Source organism: Vicugna pacos, chromosome 14, assembly GCF_048564905.1.
Source record: "Vicugna pacos chromosome 14, VicPac4, whole genome shotgun sequence".
NCBI lineage: Eukaryota > Metazoa > Chordata > Mammalia > Artiodactyla > Camelidae > Vicugna > Vicugna pacos.
Genome location: NC_133000.1, coordinates 13,394,162 through 13,413,998, shown reverse-complemented (window position 1 = coordinate 13,413,998; position 19,837 = coordinate 13,394,162). Strand labels below are relative to the sequence as shown.

At 47.7% G+C, this 19,837-nt stretch overlaps 1 protein-coding gene across 6 annotated transcripts in view; it reads right to left on the bottom strand.

Moving 5' to 3' along the window:
- DHRS12 (dehydrogenase/reductase 12) overlaps window positions 1-19,837 on the bottom strand; it is a 37,215-nt gene that overhangs the window by 9,081 nt on the left and 8,297 nt on the right. For 4 of the 6 annotated variants that reach the window (XM_031684577.2, XM_006210128.4, XM_072976200.1 and 1 more), the window contains 4 exons: window positions 17,886-17,978; window positions 16,522-16,603; window positions 1,776-1,837; window positions 425-529 (listed from right to left, as the gene is read on the bottom strand). In XM_031684577.2, coding sequence (XP_031540437.2) covers window positions 425-529; window positions 1,776-1,837; window positions 16,522-16,603; window positions 17,886-17,978 — 342 coding nt within the window. Of the gene's footprint in view, window positions 1-424; window positions 530-1,775; window positions 1,838-16,521; window positions 16,604-17,885; window positions 17,979-18,507; window positions 18,532-19,837 lie in introns of those variants that run through there. The other 2 variants (XM_072976202.1, XM_072976199.1) reach the window with 2 other exon arrangements.

Here is a 19,837-nt window from a genome sequence, read left to right as displayed (position 1 = left end):
CCCTTTCATGTCTTCAGAATCGAATGCACATGTCCGTCAAAGGGAGCCCGGAACCCAGAGTTGTTCTGGTGGCATCTGTCCAGCCAGTGAGCAGGGCTGCCCAGGGAAGGGAGTGACCTCCCGCGGTCCCTACTCCCTCGGAGCCATGCAGGGCAAGGAACCTCTGCCGGACCCCTGCTTTGTGCTCACCCACTCGCACATTCTCCTTGTGGGTCTGAGAAACCCAGGAAGAGAGGTGGCAGCTTTTGTGGCTCCTCCTAGAGGCAAGGTGAACCCCCGCCCCAGACCCCCACTCCACCCCCTCCCCCCAGTCTGAGCAGAGCTGCTCTCTCCCCACCTGGGGACATTCGGGTGCTGCTGTGAATTACTAGGATCCAAATTAATGTGCACCCACGTGGCAGTCTTGAGAAAACCCCCCACTCACTTTGTTTTGTGCATAGACCATAGTTCCACTGAAAGCTGTCCTTTCTGACTGTAGGTCGTTGGTATTCAGTTTCTGAACCAACATTCCTCCAGAGGAGACTGTTATCTGTGATAAACATAATGGAGATTTGTAAAGAAAAGTTTGTGATACCTCCGCGTTCCTCTTCCTCTTCAAGCAGTATATTGGTTTCTTGTTGCTGCTGCAACAAATGACCGCAAACTTAGTGGCTTATAAAATCGCAAATTCTCTCACAGCACTGAAGTCAGAGTCTGAAATGGGTCTTATGGGGCTAAAATCAAGGTGTTAGCAGAGCTGCGTTCCTTCTGGCAGTTTTTGGGGGAATCTGTTCCTTGCCTTCCCCAGCTTCTAGAAGCCGCTTGCAAGCCTTGGTTTGTGGCTGCACCACCCGACCACCTCTGCCCCCATTGTCACGTCTCCTTCACTGACTCTGGCCCTCTTCTTAGGACCCCTGTGACTACATGGGCCACCTGGATAGCCCACGATACCCTCTGCCTCTCAATACCCTTAATCACCTCTGCAAAGTCCCCTTTTGCCATATTCACAGGTGCCAGGAATTAGGACCTGGACATCTGGGTCGGGGGAGGTCACCACAGCAGAGAGAAGGTGGCCAGTGTAAACTGCCTTTTTCCTGATTTTTCTGATTTCTGTCATTTTACTCTATTAGCCATAACTCCGCTCACCTGCCCCCTCCCATTTGAGCGGCAGGTTCTTGAGGAAGTGCACCCGCCCAGCCCAGCCTGCCTGCCTCCCGCAGCTGCCCCTGCTTCAGAAGCTTTGTTGACTCTAAGATGACACCCGGGAAAAGGCTTCAGCGAGGGCTGGGATCTTCGACACGACTCTTTGCAGGGCTCTGCCTCCCTCTTCAGAGGGACTTGGTGGGCCAGGTGTGGGCGGCAGCCACCCAGCCACAACGAGACAGGAGCAGGGGAGGTGGAGGGGCCCCGGAGAGCAGGGGGAGGCAGGATTTACAGCCGGCTTCCAGGAAGTATCTGCTGCCAGAACGAGCATTCTGGAATCCCAGGTCAGGCCTCACAAGCTCCCCAAGTCCGGGCATCCTTGGGACAAAGCCCCAGGCTGACCCTCAGCTTGACTGGGTCTCTCCCCACTGCTTGGGCTCCTCCCAAGACCCACCCACCTGGATGCTGTCTGGGCTGGCGCACCGCTGGGGCTCAGCTTATTAAACAGCAGGACGAGTGCACAGAGTTTGGCTCTCCCTGTGGATGTGGACAGCATGGCCCCCTCAGGACAGCTGGGGCAGCCAATGTAGGACCACTGATTGCCCATCAGGAACAAAGTCGTTTACTTAAAAAAATCCCCAAAGTCCACTCACCACTCTGGGGTCGTGTTCTTTCTCCAGCACAGGGATCAGGGCAGTCGTGAGGACATACACACCTGGGGGGAGACACAGAGCATTCCATGAGGGGGCGTGGGGCTGTAGGCTGCTGTGGGAATCCTCTTCTCCAGTGGCTCGCTCACCTGCATCCCAGGGACAAGTGGCAGACTGCCACCTGAGCCGCAGGCTTCCTCCTCTAGGAGGTTGCTAACCCGAACGCTGAAACCAGCCCTGGGTGGCTGTCACTCACTATTGTCCCTTCCCCAGCCTCCTCGGGGTTTTCTGTCCCCAGAATGGGAACGAAGATGCCTTAGAAACCCAGGAACTGAGATGAAAAGCAGTCCACACCAGAGGAGAGGAAAGAGCAAACTGCACAAAGGTCTGTGAGCCCACTTTGCAGAGAAAAATGTGTATTTATTCACATACGTTTATGGCATCATCTGTGCATGGAAAAGTATGAATGGGAAATATGAGATGTATCAACACTACCAATGTCCCAAGGGTGGGATTAAGTCAAATGTTTGCTTCCTTTGCTGGGCATTTCTGTACGGTTTGAATTGGAATATTTTTACAATGAGCATATAATTTTATGATCATTTCTGTAATCATAAAAAATACATATGTAACATTGCTAAGGAAATGAGTAAAACACTGTAAAAGTATAGTTGACACGGAAAGAGTCACAGTATATGGAAGGAGAATTACAAAACAAAGGAGAAACAGAATTCCATTTTTGTGAGGAAAGATGTCAAAATGAAGGAAAAGTGTCTGCAAGGATTTCCTGATGCACTAAAATGTTAAAAATGCTTATCTCTGAGTGGTGGGTTATTATTTCTATGCTATGTTTCTATCCGTTTTTTTTCAAACGATGGACACATAGTACCTTGTGTTGGGGGAGGAGCTTAAATGAAAGCCCTGGGCTCTTTCTGGGGCCACTCCTCAGAGTTTCTGGCTGACCAACTCTGCCCACAGCTTCGAGCCCGGCCCTGCACCCAGCTCACAGGGGCACCTGGCATCAGGAGAGGGCGGTGGAGGCACGAGGACCCTGGGTTGAGTCCCGGCTGGTACCGTGGGCAGGCTGACATAGCATTTAGCCTTGGTTTCTTTACTTGTGAAAGGGAGACAACAGTTGGCCAGCCCATCTCCTAGGACCAGAGGGTTTGTGGTGAAATAAAAAAGCGCGTGTGGACTGGAAAGCTCTCTGTGCACGCTGGTTGTTGCCATTTTATTTCTTTACTATTATTATTATTTGTGATTGTGAGTTGTGACTTTCGTCCTAGGCAGCATTCTTAGTTGTCCACATCCCAGCATATCGTCGGAGAGGCCTGCCTCGTTAGCATTCGTGGATGTTTGAAGTCTGGGGAGCACTGGGTCTCTGACAGCTGTTCACCCCCGTGCAGTGGCCTTGAACCCTTTCTTTGCAATCTCTGCTGGTGTCTTTCTCTGTGACTTAATTTGCGAGAAGTAGAAAGGACCTCTGCCAAAAGCTATCAGCCCTATCAGCCTGCAGTGACGGACTGTCATAAACGACTCCTTTGCGTAAAGGAGCTGAAAGCTGGAAGCGGGTTCCACGCAGCAGGCCTGCGCCCCCTCCTCTGAGAGGCTTCGCTGCTTCCCTCCCGGAGGCCCGGGCTGGGCCGAGGGCCCGACTTGCTCACCTCCTGTCCTCTCCAGGATGGATGCGAGCTGGGGAAGCCCCTCTGCACCTCTCTCCCTACCCAGGAAATGGCTGTGTGTTTTGTTCTCTGCTTCTTCCCTGCAAGAGTATGCTTGGATCAGTTTAGATGCGAACAGAATCACCTGCAGGAAGATGGTGCCATCATTCCCACCAAATGCTTGCCTCTGGGCACAGCCAGGTGGGGAGGTGCTTATTAAAAACTCCTGAAGAAAACAGCAGTTTTTAGCAGCAGGGCTTCCAAGAGCCTTTTCTATCAAAAAAAGCCACCTTCCTCATGCCAAGTCCACAAAATGGGCCCTTCCAACTCTGCTCCCTGGCCCCCCCACCCCCAAAGGAGATCTGAGCCATCATGCACGTCTGTACGCCTTTTGCCTCCCAGGCCTCCAGCTTTATCGTTTCAAAGCACATATGTCACTTTTCACACGCAGCAAGCATTTCTCCTCCCTGAGAAGGAGATGAAACCGCTCTCTTTCTGGCCACAAGCGATTTATAATCCTCCAGCCTCCCAGCCTGCTTTCCAAGCCCCTCCCCCATGTACCTTCGGCATCTTTTCAGGCTAGCAAAGAGAAACCCAAGAATAATAAGCTAAAATAATGACGAAAATATATATGTAATGTGTATGTGTATATTTATATTCTTTTTAATTAAAAAATTGGAATTAAGAGAACCCCAGAGAGGTTCAGTGACTTATCCAAGTTCCCAGCAAGTCCACACAGAGTGGAAAACAGATGGCAAATCTCCCTTTTCTTGAGTCATTAAACCACAGAGTCCCAACGGACTCCAGTGCCAAGGGAGTAGGAATGAATCCCATTGTCCGCAAGTCACTGTTCCCTTAGGATGAACTTGGCACCAGGAGCTCCTTGCCCAGCATATAGATCCCACCACAAGCCTGCTGTCAACACAGGCCCCAGTGCCACTCTCCTGCCCCGGAGCCCTTCAACACTCCAGGCTCCCAGCCAAATTAAGCAGAAGACTCCTTGGCCCGGTGTAGCTGACTTCTTCTGGAGATGTGCCCCGTCCTCTCCCCTTAGGGGTGGGCCCTACATCCTGTTTATAATAATAACATATAACTGAGTCATGACCTTGGGCCAGTGCTGTGTTGGTCCCATGTGGCCTCAACCCCATGGGCAGAGCAGACTGAGTTGGGGTGACACCTGACCCAAGCTGTTGCCAGTCGAACTCCCACTCCCCCCACCAAGACTGTGGACACGGGCCCCCTGACTCACTGGCCGCCGTATTTGGCATATGTGTTTGGAAAAGTAGCCAGAGCCTGCCTGCCGAGGCGAAGAGGGCTGTGATGGGAGTCTGTGGACAAGCCCCAGAGAAACAGGAAAAGTTCACCCCAGTTCCTCACACTCTCCTGGCCTGTCCCTGCTGTTCCCAAAGCCCAGCTGTGCCTCTGCCACCGAGCTCCATGAGGGCTGCCCTTATCTCCTCCCAATAAATCAATTTTATTAAGTTGACTTGAGGGGGTTCCTGGAACTTGTAACCAGACAATCCCTAAGACACTGGGCTTCTCTTAGTTAGAGAGTTCCGCAGTCCTTCTGTGCTAATCAGCTAATAAGAATGTCCCTGGTCATTCAAAAATCCACAAATGACAAATGCTGGAGAGGCTGTGGAGAAAGGGGAACCCTCCTCCACTGCTGGTGGGAATGCAGTTTGGTGCAGCCACTATGGAAAACAGTGTGGAGATTCCTCAAAAGACTAGGAATAGACTTGCCATATGACCCAGGAATCCCACTCCTGGGCTTGTACCCAGAAGGAAATCTACTTCAGGATGACACCTGCACCCCAATGTTCATAGCAGCACTATTTACAATAGCCAAAACATGGAAACAACCTAAATGTCCATCAACAGGTGACTGGATAAAGAAGAGGTGGTATATTTATACAATGGAATACTACTCAGCCATAAAAACCGACAACATAATGCCATTTGCAGCAACATGGATGATCCTAGAGAATGTCATTCTAAGTGAAGTAAGCCAGAAAGAGAAAGAAAAATACCATATGAGATCGCTCATATGTGGAATCTAAAAAACAAAAACAAAGCATAAATACAGGACAGAAATAGACTCATGGACAGAGAATACAGACTTGTGGTTACCGGGGGGGGGGGGTAGAGGGTGGGAAGGGATAGACTGGGATTTCAAAATTGTAGAATAGATAAACAAGATTACACTGTATAGCACAGGGAAATATACACAAAATGCTATGATAAATCACAGAGAAAAAAAATGTGACAATGAGTGTGTATATGTCCATGAATGACTGAAAAATTGTGCTGAACACTGGAATTTGACACAACACTGTAAAATGATTATGAATCAATAAAAAATGTAAAAAAAAAAAAAAAAGAATGTCCCTGGAAAGGTACAGGCAGGGCGCTGCTGCAAATGACTAGTGGGTGCTTTCAGTCATTCATATCTTAGTGTGAACCACTTCAGTAAATCCCATTCCTCCAAGACTGACTAGCTAAGATCAGGGACATCTGGAGGATTCAGAGCCTTGATGCAGGAGGGAAAAAAAAAAAAAAAGGAAGATATTTCAGAGTTCAGGCTCCTGGCGGAAGGCAAGCCTGGGTGTAGGGAAGACACCTTTAGCCACTGGATAATGTGCCCAAGGTGACTCCTGCTCCCAGTAATAGGGAAAATAATTCATTATCATTCTGAATCATTAGTATTTTTAATTCACTCAATGCCTTCCTTCCAAGGAACTCATTATGTCGATGGAGGTTGGTTCGTTACGAGAAAGCGATTTGGGAGTGGAATTTATGTTGAACATAGTCTTCTAAATATGGCAACAAGGACCTTTATTACGTGGGTACATGACTTGCAGCAAATCTCTCTCTATAAGCTAATTAGGAAGGGATGTTAAACTGTGTCAATCCGGGTGATGCTGAAGGAGAGACGTGGGGTACTCTTTAAAGTGGTCCTGAAACCACGTTTCTGTCCAAATATTAAATTCACAGTGCTCCTGAAATCATACTATTTCTTAGCTATGGTATATTTTAATAGCATTAAAACTAATTATTATTTGATGAAAAAAATATACTGCAATGTTTACATTTAGCATAGGAAAACTGACTGGAGTTTCTATTAAGACACCTTCAAAGTCAGCTTGAATTAAAGCCACTTTGGTTACCAGCCAGCGGGTACATGCTGTCACCAATTGTACTGTCTGCCTGGAGGAAATAATTGTCCCTCTGCCCCTGGGAAGTTACTGGTGTAGATTTTAAAGGAGCAGACAGCTGCCCTGAGGTACCCATTTGGCACTTATCCATTTGTGCCATAACACAAACACCCCATAGCGAGCCCAGGGGACCTTCACACAGACTTTACAAATTATGTAAAGACCGTTTCAAAGATCATATTACCTGGGGAAGCCAGCAGCACAGAGTCCCAGGGAAAATGAGGCATTAAGAGGCATTCAAGTCCTCAGCTTCTCAGTTTGGGACTAGAGTCCCAAACTTGGCACCAGGAGCTCCTTGCCCAGTGTACAGATCCCACCTCAAGCCTGCTGCCATTCAAGTCCTCAGCTTCTCGGTTTGGGATTAGACAGTGGTGAGGGTGACAGATCTTTCCCTTTGCCCCCAAGCTCAACTCACCCTCCACCCCAGCCCCTTATCCAGTTCCACTCATTCACAAGGACTTTAAATGCCAGGCCCGGTGCTTAGTACTAGGGACACTGTGAGGGCTCCCTGCCCTCATGGAGTCCACCAGGCATTAAACAGGTGACTGTGAACTTAACCTGCCCGCACAGCTCAGGCAAGTGCTGTGGTGAACAGTGCACGCACACTGCTGTGAGCACAGGGGGCAGGCGGGGGTGCTGTCGGGCCGCGCCGGCACCGAGGTGACACCTGAGCTAAGACTGAGCGGCGAGGCAGGAAGCAGCTGGTGGAGTGTGGGGAGAGGGTCGGGGATGGGAAGGAGGGCATCCGGGCGTGGACCACAGCCTGTGTGAAGGGCCCTGGGGTGGAGGGCTCACTCAACGGCGGCTGAAGCCGGGTGGCGGGGCTTTCTCAGCGTGGGAAGGGACATCTGTGAGCACCAGTGGGAAGGGGCTGCCTGTGAGGACAGGGGAGCGCCCTGGTCACCAGCCTGGGCTCCAGGTCACACACACAGGTGAAAATGCCGTGGCTTCCTCGTCCTCCCCAGGCCATCCGAGGTCTGTGCCTCGGTATGACGACACCTGGGACACACTGAAAGAGCCTGCTTTACAGGGAGGACAGCCCGAGCGTGGGCTCATTAAAAGCACGAAGGTGCTTAATTGGGATTTTGTTTTTAAAATTCCCCAAATGAGTGCCTGATAGAACAGCTGTGAGTAGCACACCTTTAAAAAACACCCCAAGAATCCCAGCCAGATAATCAGACGAGGTTCTGGGCCCATAGGCCAGGATGAGACCGGGCACCTCACTGAATTCCTGGCCGGAAAGCAGGAGGGGCGGGCCCCGCGGCCCAGAGAGCTCGGCCTGCCCCGGGCGCTGCAGCCGCTCGGACCCCAGCCCCCCAGCCCGGGGTGGCCCAGGGGCTCAGCTCTGGAAAGTTTTGGTGCCTCATCCAAAGCAGCCTCAACGGCCAGCAGAAAACCAAAAGTCAGTGGGCAGTGACCTCGGACCCTGGGGTTTATTCATTCTCTCCTTAGAGGGCTGGGCAGAGCTCCGCAGTGCAGTTTTAGACCAAGAGCCTCACCCAGGGCTCCAAAGTCCTTCTGGAGGTCGAGGGGGGCTCCTACTTGTGGCTTCAGGAGCTCCAGACCCCACCAGTCTCCCCCAGTGCCTGAAATCTGCCCTCCTCACCCCCAATCTATAATCCTCGGAGTGAAAGTGTCCTAAGAATGAGAGGAGCAAAGAGCTGGGGCTGCCCGGGAAGACAGTACAACGTATGTGAATAATCAGGACAAGTGGACGTGACCTAGCAAGGAACAGGTCAGCGGGACAGACTAGAGCTCGGGAAAAGAAGCAACTTAATGAGAACTTGGTGTATAATAAACACGGCATCACAACACAAAAGAAAAGAAAGTTAATGCAATAAGAAAGCAGAGCTGCGACTCTGCTTAGTAAATCGGTCTTAGTAATAAATATACAGCCTGACTACATAAAAAATTTAAACTTTTTGATGTCAAACCAAAACAGAACTAAAGAGTAATTTGCTAAACTGGGGGGGGGGGGAGGCACATGCAATAAATGTGCCAAAGAAGGCTTGTAACTCAGCAATTTGAAAGATGATGATCACAAGAGAAAAACTGGGGAAGAACATGAATAGGCAGCTCACAAAAGAAATACAAACGGCCAAAAGACCACCACCACCACCACCACCACCACCAAGAAAAGAGGCCATGTGTCATCTGTCAGTTTGGGGAAGATCCTTCTTTTGGGAATGATGGGACCAGAGTTTGTTGGGATGAGGAGAGAGAACGGTGCTGCTGGGAATATAAATTGCTACAATTTTTCTGGAGGGCAATTTGGTTCATGTATATCGAATGTCTTACAAATGCTCACACGGTGTCTGTAATTTCACCCCTGCTAGGAATCCATCCTAAAGCAATAACCAGATGTACACAAAAATGTACATACAAAAGTGTTCATCCTGGAGCCATTTTCAATAGTGAGAAGTCGGCAACCAGCTAAATATCCCATAACAGGGGATTAACATAATAAATTATTGAACATTCATACAACAGAATATATTTTACATAGAAGTAACATTTTAAGGGATATTTAATGACATGAGAAAAAATTTATAATATAATGTTAAATGGAAAAACATAGGACTCAGAATATACAGTGTGTCTTCTACTCGGAGTAGGGGACACGCATAGAAAAAGGCTGGAAAAAACAGACCAAAAATGCTAATAGTGATTATATCTTAATGCTGGATTATAGAAGAGTTTTGGTTTCTCTTGTATATTGTTATTTCCCTGTTTTCTAAATGAATACTTTTTTTTATGATTAGAAAAAGTGATCTTGAATAAATACCTCCTCCCTGCCCTGCCCCGCCCCTCCCAGCCATAAGATTGCACCTGCTGAAATGAGCTCAGTTCCCTTGATTGTCTGAGCTGTGAGTTGGGACCCAGAAAGGAGTGTGGCCTCAAGGAATGCAAGAAAGGAGACACATGATTGGAGGGAAGGGAGAGAGGAGGTGTGGGGAAGGGAGCTGGGAATGGTCCAGGATGTGGGACGCTGCTGAAGCCATGCTGGTTTTGCTGGGGCCCTAATGACACCCAGCGTCCGTTAGTTCAGTTGTTTGAAGGGGTCAGAGGAGCTTGAGCGCTGCAGGCCGATTCCAAAACCGGAGGAGGACACCTAAGGAGACCTCTGGAGTAGCTGGAAGGCAGGCAGCCCTCTCTCCCTCCCTTTCAGTGGCTTCTTGGGGGAGAGGCAGTGCAGAGAAACTTCTAGTACAATGATGGAGGTGAGGAACAGTGGAAAGACAAATGAGACACTGGGGCTGGCTGTTCATCTTTTCTTTTGTGGCCACTGCCTGCTTCCCAATCTTACCCAGAAACAGATGGGCTCACAGAAATCATGAAATCTGGCTGCGGTCAAGGGTTCCTCACAGGGCCACCTTCCCTCACCCCCAGGAGCTCTCCTGGACTGAAAGGTTGCCGTCCCTCCTTCCACAGCCTTGCACACTCCATTGTCCCTGAAATAGTGAGAGGTACTTGCCTCGGCCTCTCAGAAGCTGCCTCTGCATTTACTCCTCACCAACTGGTACTTCTGAGCACCTGCTGTGACCAGGCCTGAGCAGGGGGACCTGTGCTCTGAGCTGAAGAGAACGCAGTGCCCCTTTCAGAAGCGCACTGATTACTGAGGGACGGCAGGCCCCCGAACCAATCAGAATAAATAATCAGCTTCTCACCAAGAAACAGACTCGGTATGCCTGAGAGCCACGATGCTTTCCTTTCTCTTTGCCTTTTCTTATATATGTATTTTTACACACAGTAAAATTCTGTGTGTGTGTGTGTGTGTGTATACAACTCTATGATTTTCTGCAAATGCACTGGGTTGGGTGACTCTATGCATTAGACTGTGTGTGATTCAGAACCGTTCCATCACCCCAAATGTTCCCTCACAGTCACCCACCTATTCCCTCTGTGGTCACATCTCCTCCCACCCCTAACCCCAGCAACCCGGATCTGTTCTCAGTCCCTACAGGTTTGCCTTTTCCAGAACATCATATAAACAGAATCATTCACTGCATCCTTTTGAGTCTGGCTTGACTTTTGCCAATGCATTTAAGCTTTATCCGTGTTGCTGCAAACATCAATATTTTGTTCCTTTTTATTGCTGGATAGCATCTCTCATGGAAGCACAACAGTTTAATCGCCAGTTGAAGTACATCTGAGTTGCTTCCAGTTGGGGGTGATTATGAATAAAAAAAATAAAGCAGCTACAAACATTCGTGTGTATGTTTTTGTGTGAACACATTATTTCTCTTGGGTAAATAACTTACAACTCTTTCTTTAATCCTCACCTCTAGCCTATGCAAGTAGCATCATCCCCATTTTACAGAATGGGAACGTGAGGCCTGGCGGTGGGGTAAGCAATCTGCACAGTCATGTAGCTGCAGGAACTGGATGATCCACCCAGCGAGTCAGCTCACAACGGACTGAGCTCCTGGTAAGGGTCAGGCAGTGCCTGCCCTCAGCAATTCATGCCCTGTGCACAAAACCAGCCTATAGACAGGCGACTTCTATGGTGCTCAACACAGGGTCACAGAGGGAGCCCAGAGGAGGAGCACTGGCCACGCTCCAGGCTGGGGATGCTCCCAGCCAAGTCACAGAGGAAAGTGAAAGTTAACCAGGAAGGGGGCGTCCAGGCAGAGGAGCCGCAGGGACAAAAGCATGGGGGCATCTTCCAAAAATAATGGGCTGACAGGCAGAGGATCCATTCTGGGAAATAACAGGAAATATATTTGGACAGGGGGTGGGGGTCACACTAACAAATGACTTCAATTCCAGGTTAAGGGATGTGGATGTTACACTGTATTGGCTGACGTTTCGACAGTACTTACTATTTTCCAGGTACTGTGTCTCTCTGGGAATCTTGAAGGTCCGGGAACTAGAAGGAGGTTTTTAGAAGCCAGATGGTACATGGGTAAAGCTCAGGGTGAGGACAGTGGACAAATAATACTTGGTATGGAACACATTCAGTGTCTAAGGACATACTCCGTCTAGGAAGTACTGTTCTCTGCTTTCCTCTGAGCCCTCGTACCCCAGCTGCCTTCACAGACGAGAAGAGAACCTACCATAACAAGTACTGAAATTCTTTATGTGTCTAACACCCCCACTGGACCAGGAGTCCCTGTGATTTCTGAGTCCTCATCACTGACCACAGTGTCCAGCATATAGTGGGCACTCTATCAATGATTACTGAACAAATAAGGTATTTTGTTCATTAAATATCTTGGGTTAATAAATAGTTACCACATCAAACTCAGATGACCCATTTCCAAAGAACAAGAGTGTAATAAAATAGACCCTTATGGTAGATTATCACTTGACACTATTCACCCCTCTTCTCCACTTTCGTTGGAGAAGCATGCTTCCCTGACTCTTGATTCTGGGGCTCTGTGAAATGACCTGCCCTCTTCAGTTGGACATCAGCAGATGTGAAGCAATCAGGGGCTTGCAATGTGCTTGCACACTTGGGCTTCTGCTATTGCCACTAGAACCTACTCTGGCCAGCCTAAAGGTCCAAACAAATTTGAAACATAATCCAGACCCAGCTTGCTGCTTAGATAACCCCGCTGAGCTCAGCTGAGATTAGCTCACCCAGCAGACCTGCATAAGAGTCAGCAAGAAACATGTGCTTCTTACTTTATGCCTCTGACACTTGGGAGTTGTTTGTTACATAGCAAGAGCTGACAGATACAACCCTATACCAAAAGTCACCAACTATATTTTTGTGATACTTTGATTAGGAAGGTGAGTCACAGACTCTGGTTTCATACTGCTTCTGACTCTCAGTTTCCTTGTCTGTGAAATCTGTAAAGTTGTTATGAGGATTGAATGAGATCATCCAAGAAAAACACTTAGTGCGGCCTCTGGCACATGGAAAGTGCTCAGCATGTGCTATTATTATTACTACTAAGTATTACTAATAGTAGTGATAATAATGTTATTATTAAGCTGTTTCTGGACCCTAGGTCCCTGCCTTAAACAGCAGTTACCATTGGGTGTGGAGCTATGCCAGTGAGTAGAAAGCTCCAAATACCAGCATGTCAAGAACAGAACAGGTACTATATACTGATGTAGGTCAGTCCTTCCAAAAGGCCCTAAACCGAACTTCCCCCTCTTCTGCCAAAGAGCTAAGGCGCCACTGCCTGTTTATTACAGTCAATGAACTGATGACACAGCTGTCCTGGAGGAGGTGGAATCAGCGTCCTCGTCGGGTGTCCTGCGGGGGAGAGGGGCTAAGACGTGGGTAAGAGTTTTAATCGGCTAACGCTCGGGCTGTGGCCGGCTGCCAGCAGAGCACTTAGCACATCTCCCTTCCCCTCCCATCTGTCTTCACTCCTCACAGACTCTTGATGCCACTGAATGCTAACAGGCAAAATGTGCATGATTTGAGAAGACCCAAAACGCAGAGGCGAGGACAGCAACCAAACAGAACCTGTCTCATGAGATCACTTCACCTCCACGCTTCGTCTACCCACAAACCTACCCCGGGCAGCTCATTTTTGTTCCCCAGGAGAGTCAACTATGAAAACCTCTCCATGCCCCACCCACCCCTAAGAAATATTAAGAATGATTTCCAAACTTAATCTAATTCATATCCTGTGATATTGTCGCAAAGAGCCATGTGCAGCTGTGGGCTCTGACAGTATCTCACCTGTAACTAATGTTCCACCTTCCAAACCCTTAGGAGCTGGGATAAATTCTGCAAATACTAGTGTTTTCCCACCCTCAGAGTATCAGGAATCTAGTGATGTCTGGCTGGGGATTGCAAGTATTTCTAGAGGCCTGACTGAATCTTAGAAAATAGAAAACAACCTAACCCGTGTTACATAATTGGGCCAGGAAAACATGTTTCCTATTAGAGAGGCAGCCAGCAATTTCCTAGGATTCAGACAGAGGTCTGAGCTGTTCACTTGGCTCTGGACCTGCTTAAGAATGACCACCTCTGACCCTCGCTGTATCTCCTTATCTGTGGAGCAGACACACGTTAAGCTGCCCTGTCTGTCACTGACATGCCTCTGTGTATATTGGACTATGTCTTCCCCTCTGGAGAGGATGAATAAATATTAAGCATGAGACTTACTGTGCTTCTTAGAGAGCTTGGGAAGATCAATAAAATGTTTCTAACACAAATAGGAAATGAAAATGAAAAGATATCAAGGTCCTCAGAAGCAGACCGGATCCATACAAAAGTACATTACCAGCCGTATAATCAAAAAGGCAGTCCCCTTAGAGTCTATCAGATCTGTCCACGCACTCGGTCAGTGCCGATTCCCAGGCGGCCTTGGGAGCAGGGCCCCCAGCCCCAGCCCATGGTCCCCCTGGCCTGGCTGGATACTGCCCTTCCGGCCTCTCTCAGCATTCATTTCCCGATGATGCAGTGATGAGTTAGAGGGAGGAGATGCTGCGGGCTGGTAGGACTCGTCCTGGTTGTGAACCTGGGCTGTGGAGGCACAGACTTGGTTCAAATTCTGCCTCCTCCACTTGACCTTGGGCACATTATACAACCTCTCTCGGTCCTAGGTTTTCCATCGGAAACGTATAGGCAGGAATCCCTCCATCAGAAGGTGGTCATGAGGGTTCGATGACCAGCGTATGTACAACACCCACGAGTGCCCAGCACGCAGCAAACACCCAGCAGAGTTTTGCTGGATGGCGGATGGGTGGTGGGAAAGCAGCAGAGCTGGCTTCATCCTGTGCAGCCCCACAGGGCCCTGCGCTTTTTGAATACAGGCCCTGCCTCCCCATTTCTGTTTGGTACTGGGCCCTGCTGATCACGAGGTGGGGCCCGGAGAGCAGCTACCTGGGAGGCCAGCTGTGGTCCCCTAGGAGTCTTTGCCATCCAGTAGAGCAAGAAGGCAACACCCCCAACCCCGCCCCCTGGCATGACCCGGCATTTGCATACTTTTGGTACCTTAGGCAAGGATACCACGTTTAGAACAAAGCAAAAGATGGAAGTATTTTGTACTAAGCCTGCACCATTTCATAGCAAGCTTCCAGGTATTTGTTTGAGCACAAGGAACTATATTCAATTTCTTGTAATAGTATATAATGGAAAAGAGTCAGAAAATACATATGTGCATGTATGTGTGTAACTGAATCACTGTGTACACCCAAAACATTGTAAATCAACTACATTTCAATAAATTTTTTTTAATTTTAAAAACAGAAGAAATAAATGCAACCTCATTGCTGGGGAGAAAGGTTCTCCCCCACTCCTGACGCTCCCTTCCTCGCGGAGAGAGGACCGTGAGCGCGATGCTGCCCCCCTCAGCGCCCTCCTCCCTCCACTGCGAGGAGGTGGAGCAAAATCTGGGAGCAAAAGACTGAGCTTGCTCAGCTCTGCTCCCCACTTCCCCCTCTTCTTGGGGGAGTGTCTACCTGAGGCCAGCCAGCTGTAACAAAGCAGGCGAGGATGTCTAACTGTGGGGTTCAATACCAAGGAAGCCACTGGGCTCTCACAGGAGCCACGCCCTTCAGCCAGCCTTTCCAGTGACAGCAGAGATATCTGGCTCTTATCTATTACTCCATGATCTGACTCCTCGAATTGTTCAGTTCTTGGGTGGGAAGAGGTTTGCTATTTAACAGACACCCTTGATGACCCCGACAACCACATGAACCCTTGCACTTCATTTCGTGACTTAGGATTAATTAAAATAACTTTTTAAAAGCTTAACTTGCTATGAGGAAGTGGTCCCTGATTTACGAGGGTTTGAAAGATGATTTTTTGACTTTACAATGGCGTGAAAGCGATACACATTTAGTGGAAATTATGCTTTGAATTTTGGATACTGATCTTTTCTCCGGCTAGTGATGCACAGGACAAGGCTCTCTCATGATGCTGGGCTGTGAGCCACAGCTCCCTGTCAGCCTCGCCATCGCCGGCGTGAACAACTCATATGCTTAGAACCATTCTGGACCCAGACAGCCATTCTGTTTTTCACTTTCAGTACAGTATTCAATAAATTACATGACACATTCAATACTTTACTATAAAATAGGCTTTTGTGTTAGATGATTTTGCTCAACTGTAGGCTAATGTAAGTGTTCTGAGCATGTTTAAGTTAGGATGTTTGGTAGGTTAGGTGGATTAAATGCATTTTCAATTTATGATAGTATCAAGTTCCAATAGGTTTGTTGGGACCTAACCCCACTGTAAGTTGAGGAAGATTTGGACTCCAGACCTCTTGGTTCAAGAAGGAGACAAGCCAAAGAGGTTAAAAGCCCAGTACATTAGTTCTCAAACTTTAATGGGCATTAGAATCACCTGGAGGCTTTGTTAAAACAGATTTCTCAGCCTCATCCTGGTTTTGGGTTCAGTAGATCTGGGGGTGAGACCTAAGAATGTGCATCTCTTCCAAGTTCCCCAGAGATGCTGATGCTGCTCGCCCAGGAACCCTACTTTGAGAACCACTGGCCTGGCACAAAATGAATCAGCTATTACAGAGCAGGAACCAAAACCCAGGGGTCCTGTGTTCCAGGTGGATGCCCTTCTTGGTCCATCTTCTTGACTCATGGTGGCGCCTTCCTCAGCCCTGGCTGGAGGTTCCCTTGGCTGCAGTTTTCACATCTGCACTTTCTACCTAAGATGAGCCTGCTCTTCTCACCAAAGTCCTGTCTATAATGAGCACTGAGCTTCCTAGAAAAATACGCTTTAACAATACTAAGTATTTCTGGCACTAACACATATTACAAAAAACACGAGAACAGTGTTTCGTAAAGAAAAGGTGATGCACTGAAGGATAAACTTCAAGCAAAGGCAGTCATGCATGCCAAAGACCAAGAACCCAAAGAGCTGGTCACTGTTTTTCTGATCCTTCCACGGGGCCATCCATGTCTACGTTTATTTTGCTAAACACAGACAAGAAAAACCACTCTACTTACCCAGAGTGTTGGTGGCAAAGTTTTTTTCAAGTCCGTCTTCCGTGAGCTCTCTTTTATTGACCATGCAGCCTGCATTATTGATCTGGAAATCACAGTTCTTATTTCAAAATAGGGCCAAAGGACTTGTTGCCAAACCAAACAGCTTCCCTTCCACCCACATTCATGGGACAACAATTCTCCTCAGCCGTGCCTTCACTCCAAACCCCTTCCTGGACACTGTCATTTGTGAAGCAGGCTCAGCCGCAGGACTAGGCAGAGACCTCCAATGACCAGGGCTTGGCCGAGCAACCTAATTCCCAATAAAGCACCCCAGGAATTTGTCTAGACCAGCGTCCAGCTACATTTCAAACGCTCCAAAGCCATCCTGCTATTACTGATTTTTTTCCTTAAGCTACCTCCTTTATTTCAAAGTGTCAAAAACTAAAGATATTCTTGTGCACATACATATGCTGTGAATCTAAGAATCCAGAACTATGCAAAGACTTTTTCAACACGACTTTAAAAATGAAATATTTACACACATTAGTGTTGCACTTAATTCTTATTTTGAAATCTACTGCTGAGTTACTTTTAAAGGACAACGACTCAACCAGAAAAATAGTCAAGGTTGCCTTTTCTTTTGTAAAGTGCTTATTAGCAACCATATCCAAAAGCAATGGGTTTTAGAAATACATAACATTAAAGGTGCTCAAAGAGTCACTACTTTCAGAATCGAATATGCCGTTTTTGTAGCTTTGCACATGTAAACTGATTTTATCTGCACTAATGAAAAATTGCTTTCAATGGCTCTCAATTACATGCTTCAAATCAAGATAGTGCTATTAGCATCAGCAGTGTGAAGAGTAACAGCAGAACAAACCCCAGCACATTTTAAATGGATCGCAGCAGATTTGGGCCTCAACGAACATTTTGAAGCCCATTAGAACCTATCTGGGGCGGGAGGGGATAGCTCAGTGGTAGAGTGCGTGCTTAGTACGCACGGTGATTTGCTAGCCTGCAGCAGGGCATTCTCTTGGACTGAGCTTTTTACTTTTATTTCCCCGAGCTTCTAAGTTCCATACACCAATCCCCAAACCTACAGAGCCCGGGCATACAGCTATACAAATCATCATTCTACGCAAAAAATGAAACCTGCCCATCTCCTCACAGACCCAGTGGATGGTCGTGTCTTTTCCTCACAAATCTCATGTGGTGAGGTTCACTCCAGTGAGTGAACTGGGTGACATTAACAGGCCTCACCATGAAAGATTCTCACTAAGGGGTGGCCGTGAAGATCCACAAACACACACATCAGTCAGCATCCACCCAGACGAAAAACACACACGCGTTGAGATCTGTCCCCTACTTATGTTTACAAAGCTCACCAGGACATGGAGTGTGTGTTCCTGCTTGAAATTTTCCACAAATTTCCAGATTGCCTTGGGATCAGACAAGTCCACAATGTGCAGGAAGATGTTCTAAACCAGAACACAAAAAAAGTTATAAAGCTTTGGGGAAAAAAACATATATATAGATAAACATTTTTTCACTTTTAATGGTTTTCAAAATATAACTTTTAATGGAAAAAATGTGAAAATGAATATATGTATGTATATGCATGACTGGGACATTGCGCTGTACACCAGAAATTAACACACTGTAAATTTGACTGTACTTCAGTTTAAAAAAAAAAGCAGCATATAAAAGAAAAATCAAATCATTTGGAATGATTCAAAATGGAAAGTCTCATGCCTCAGAAGTGCACCATTGCTCAGTTTCTTGGGAATTATCCAGAAATATTTTAAGCATATGCAATATTTATACACATATATTTTAGGCATTATATATTATATATTTAAGCATTATATGTGTGTGTCCCCTTTCCATATAAATAGGATCAGACTATACATTCTTCTATATGCTTCTTTTTGGTTCAACAATACATTGTGGATTTTTTTTTGTTATATATAAATCTACCTTATCTCTTCTAATGGCCACAGAACTTACTTTTGCATGGGTGTGTCATAGCTTCCTACTGATCATTTGGGGTTTCTGTCAATATTTTGCTCCTAAGAGACTGTCTAAGGCCTATCATAATTCTAAGGTGACAGCTTCCTCTGTGACTCAGTCCTTGCCTAGGATGCGAATCAGCTTCTGCCCTGTGATACGGTCGTCTCTGGGCAACTCCTGGATGGAGGAGCCAGGCTGACTGCCCGTTGTCCCTGCGGCGGGTCACACAGCCCCACATGTAAATGACCGTGCATGTTGGCTGTTTAGCTCTTTTGTTCTGTGCTGTGAAACTTGTGTTCGCAGCACCCTGTGAACGTGACGCTGTTCTCTCTGAGCTCCAGCAGATGCCAGGGACTTCTCACCCACCCAAGGTAGGATCCCCGCCGCTGGGAACTGAACCTACAGTGCCCTGCCTGTTCCCCCATTAACTGAGCCACAGAACCCAAGGCTGTAGTCAGAATCTCCTTCTACTGATCTTAAAAAATATTTTCTCACCCTGAGACAAAGGTCCAGAGAATGAGAAAAAAAAAAGCAATCTCACACTTTCATGACTCAGAACGTCTGGAATCAGCCTGACTACCTACCATATTCGGCTGAAGTCTGGCACAACCAAACACTCCTCTACCTTCAAGGGAGAGGACGAGCATTGTCGGTACAGGACTGGGCTCTTTTCCTGCAGGCCCTCGCCCGGGGAGGGTGGGCACAGGGCTGCTGACTCACCCTCGGCTCGGCTGTGAGCCGCTACCAGTGACGGCAAACGGAGTCCAGACACCTAATCCTTTCATTCTGAGGCCTTCCCCGCAATCACCCTCAAACTCCCTCCCACCCAGCAGGGCAGCAAAACACACAAGAGCCAGATTCAAAAGACAACAAAATTCAAATAAGCTACAAAATCCAAGTGAGCGAAAATCAGTTCTCCTCTGATCATTCCACAGTCTCCTCGAGCTTCCTGGAAGCACCCAAGATGGCTCAGAATTTAAAAGAGGCAGCAGCAGGGAAGAGGGAATCACTGCTCTAGACAAATCAACACGGAGCCTGGTGAAATGAAGTGTCGTGGAAAGGTGAAGGAAATCACCTGTCTCCCCCTGGGTGAAAACAGGAGAGGCCAGTAGTCTGCTGTGACCAGGAAGAGGAACCTGCAACAGGTACCTGCGTGTAGAAACCCTGATCTGCTGATATGCACGTGACAAGGCTGGACCAAGGGGCCACCGGCCCCCTGTACTCGCTCTATAAACCTGAAATGCTAGCATGGTTACTGAAACTGAGCAAAACTCAGCTGGGATCCTTTCTGTAGATGAGCCACCATTCAGCCGCTGGGTGGCCCAGA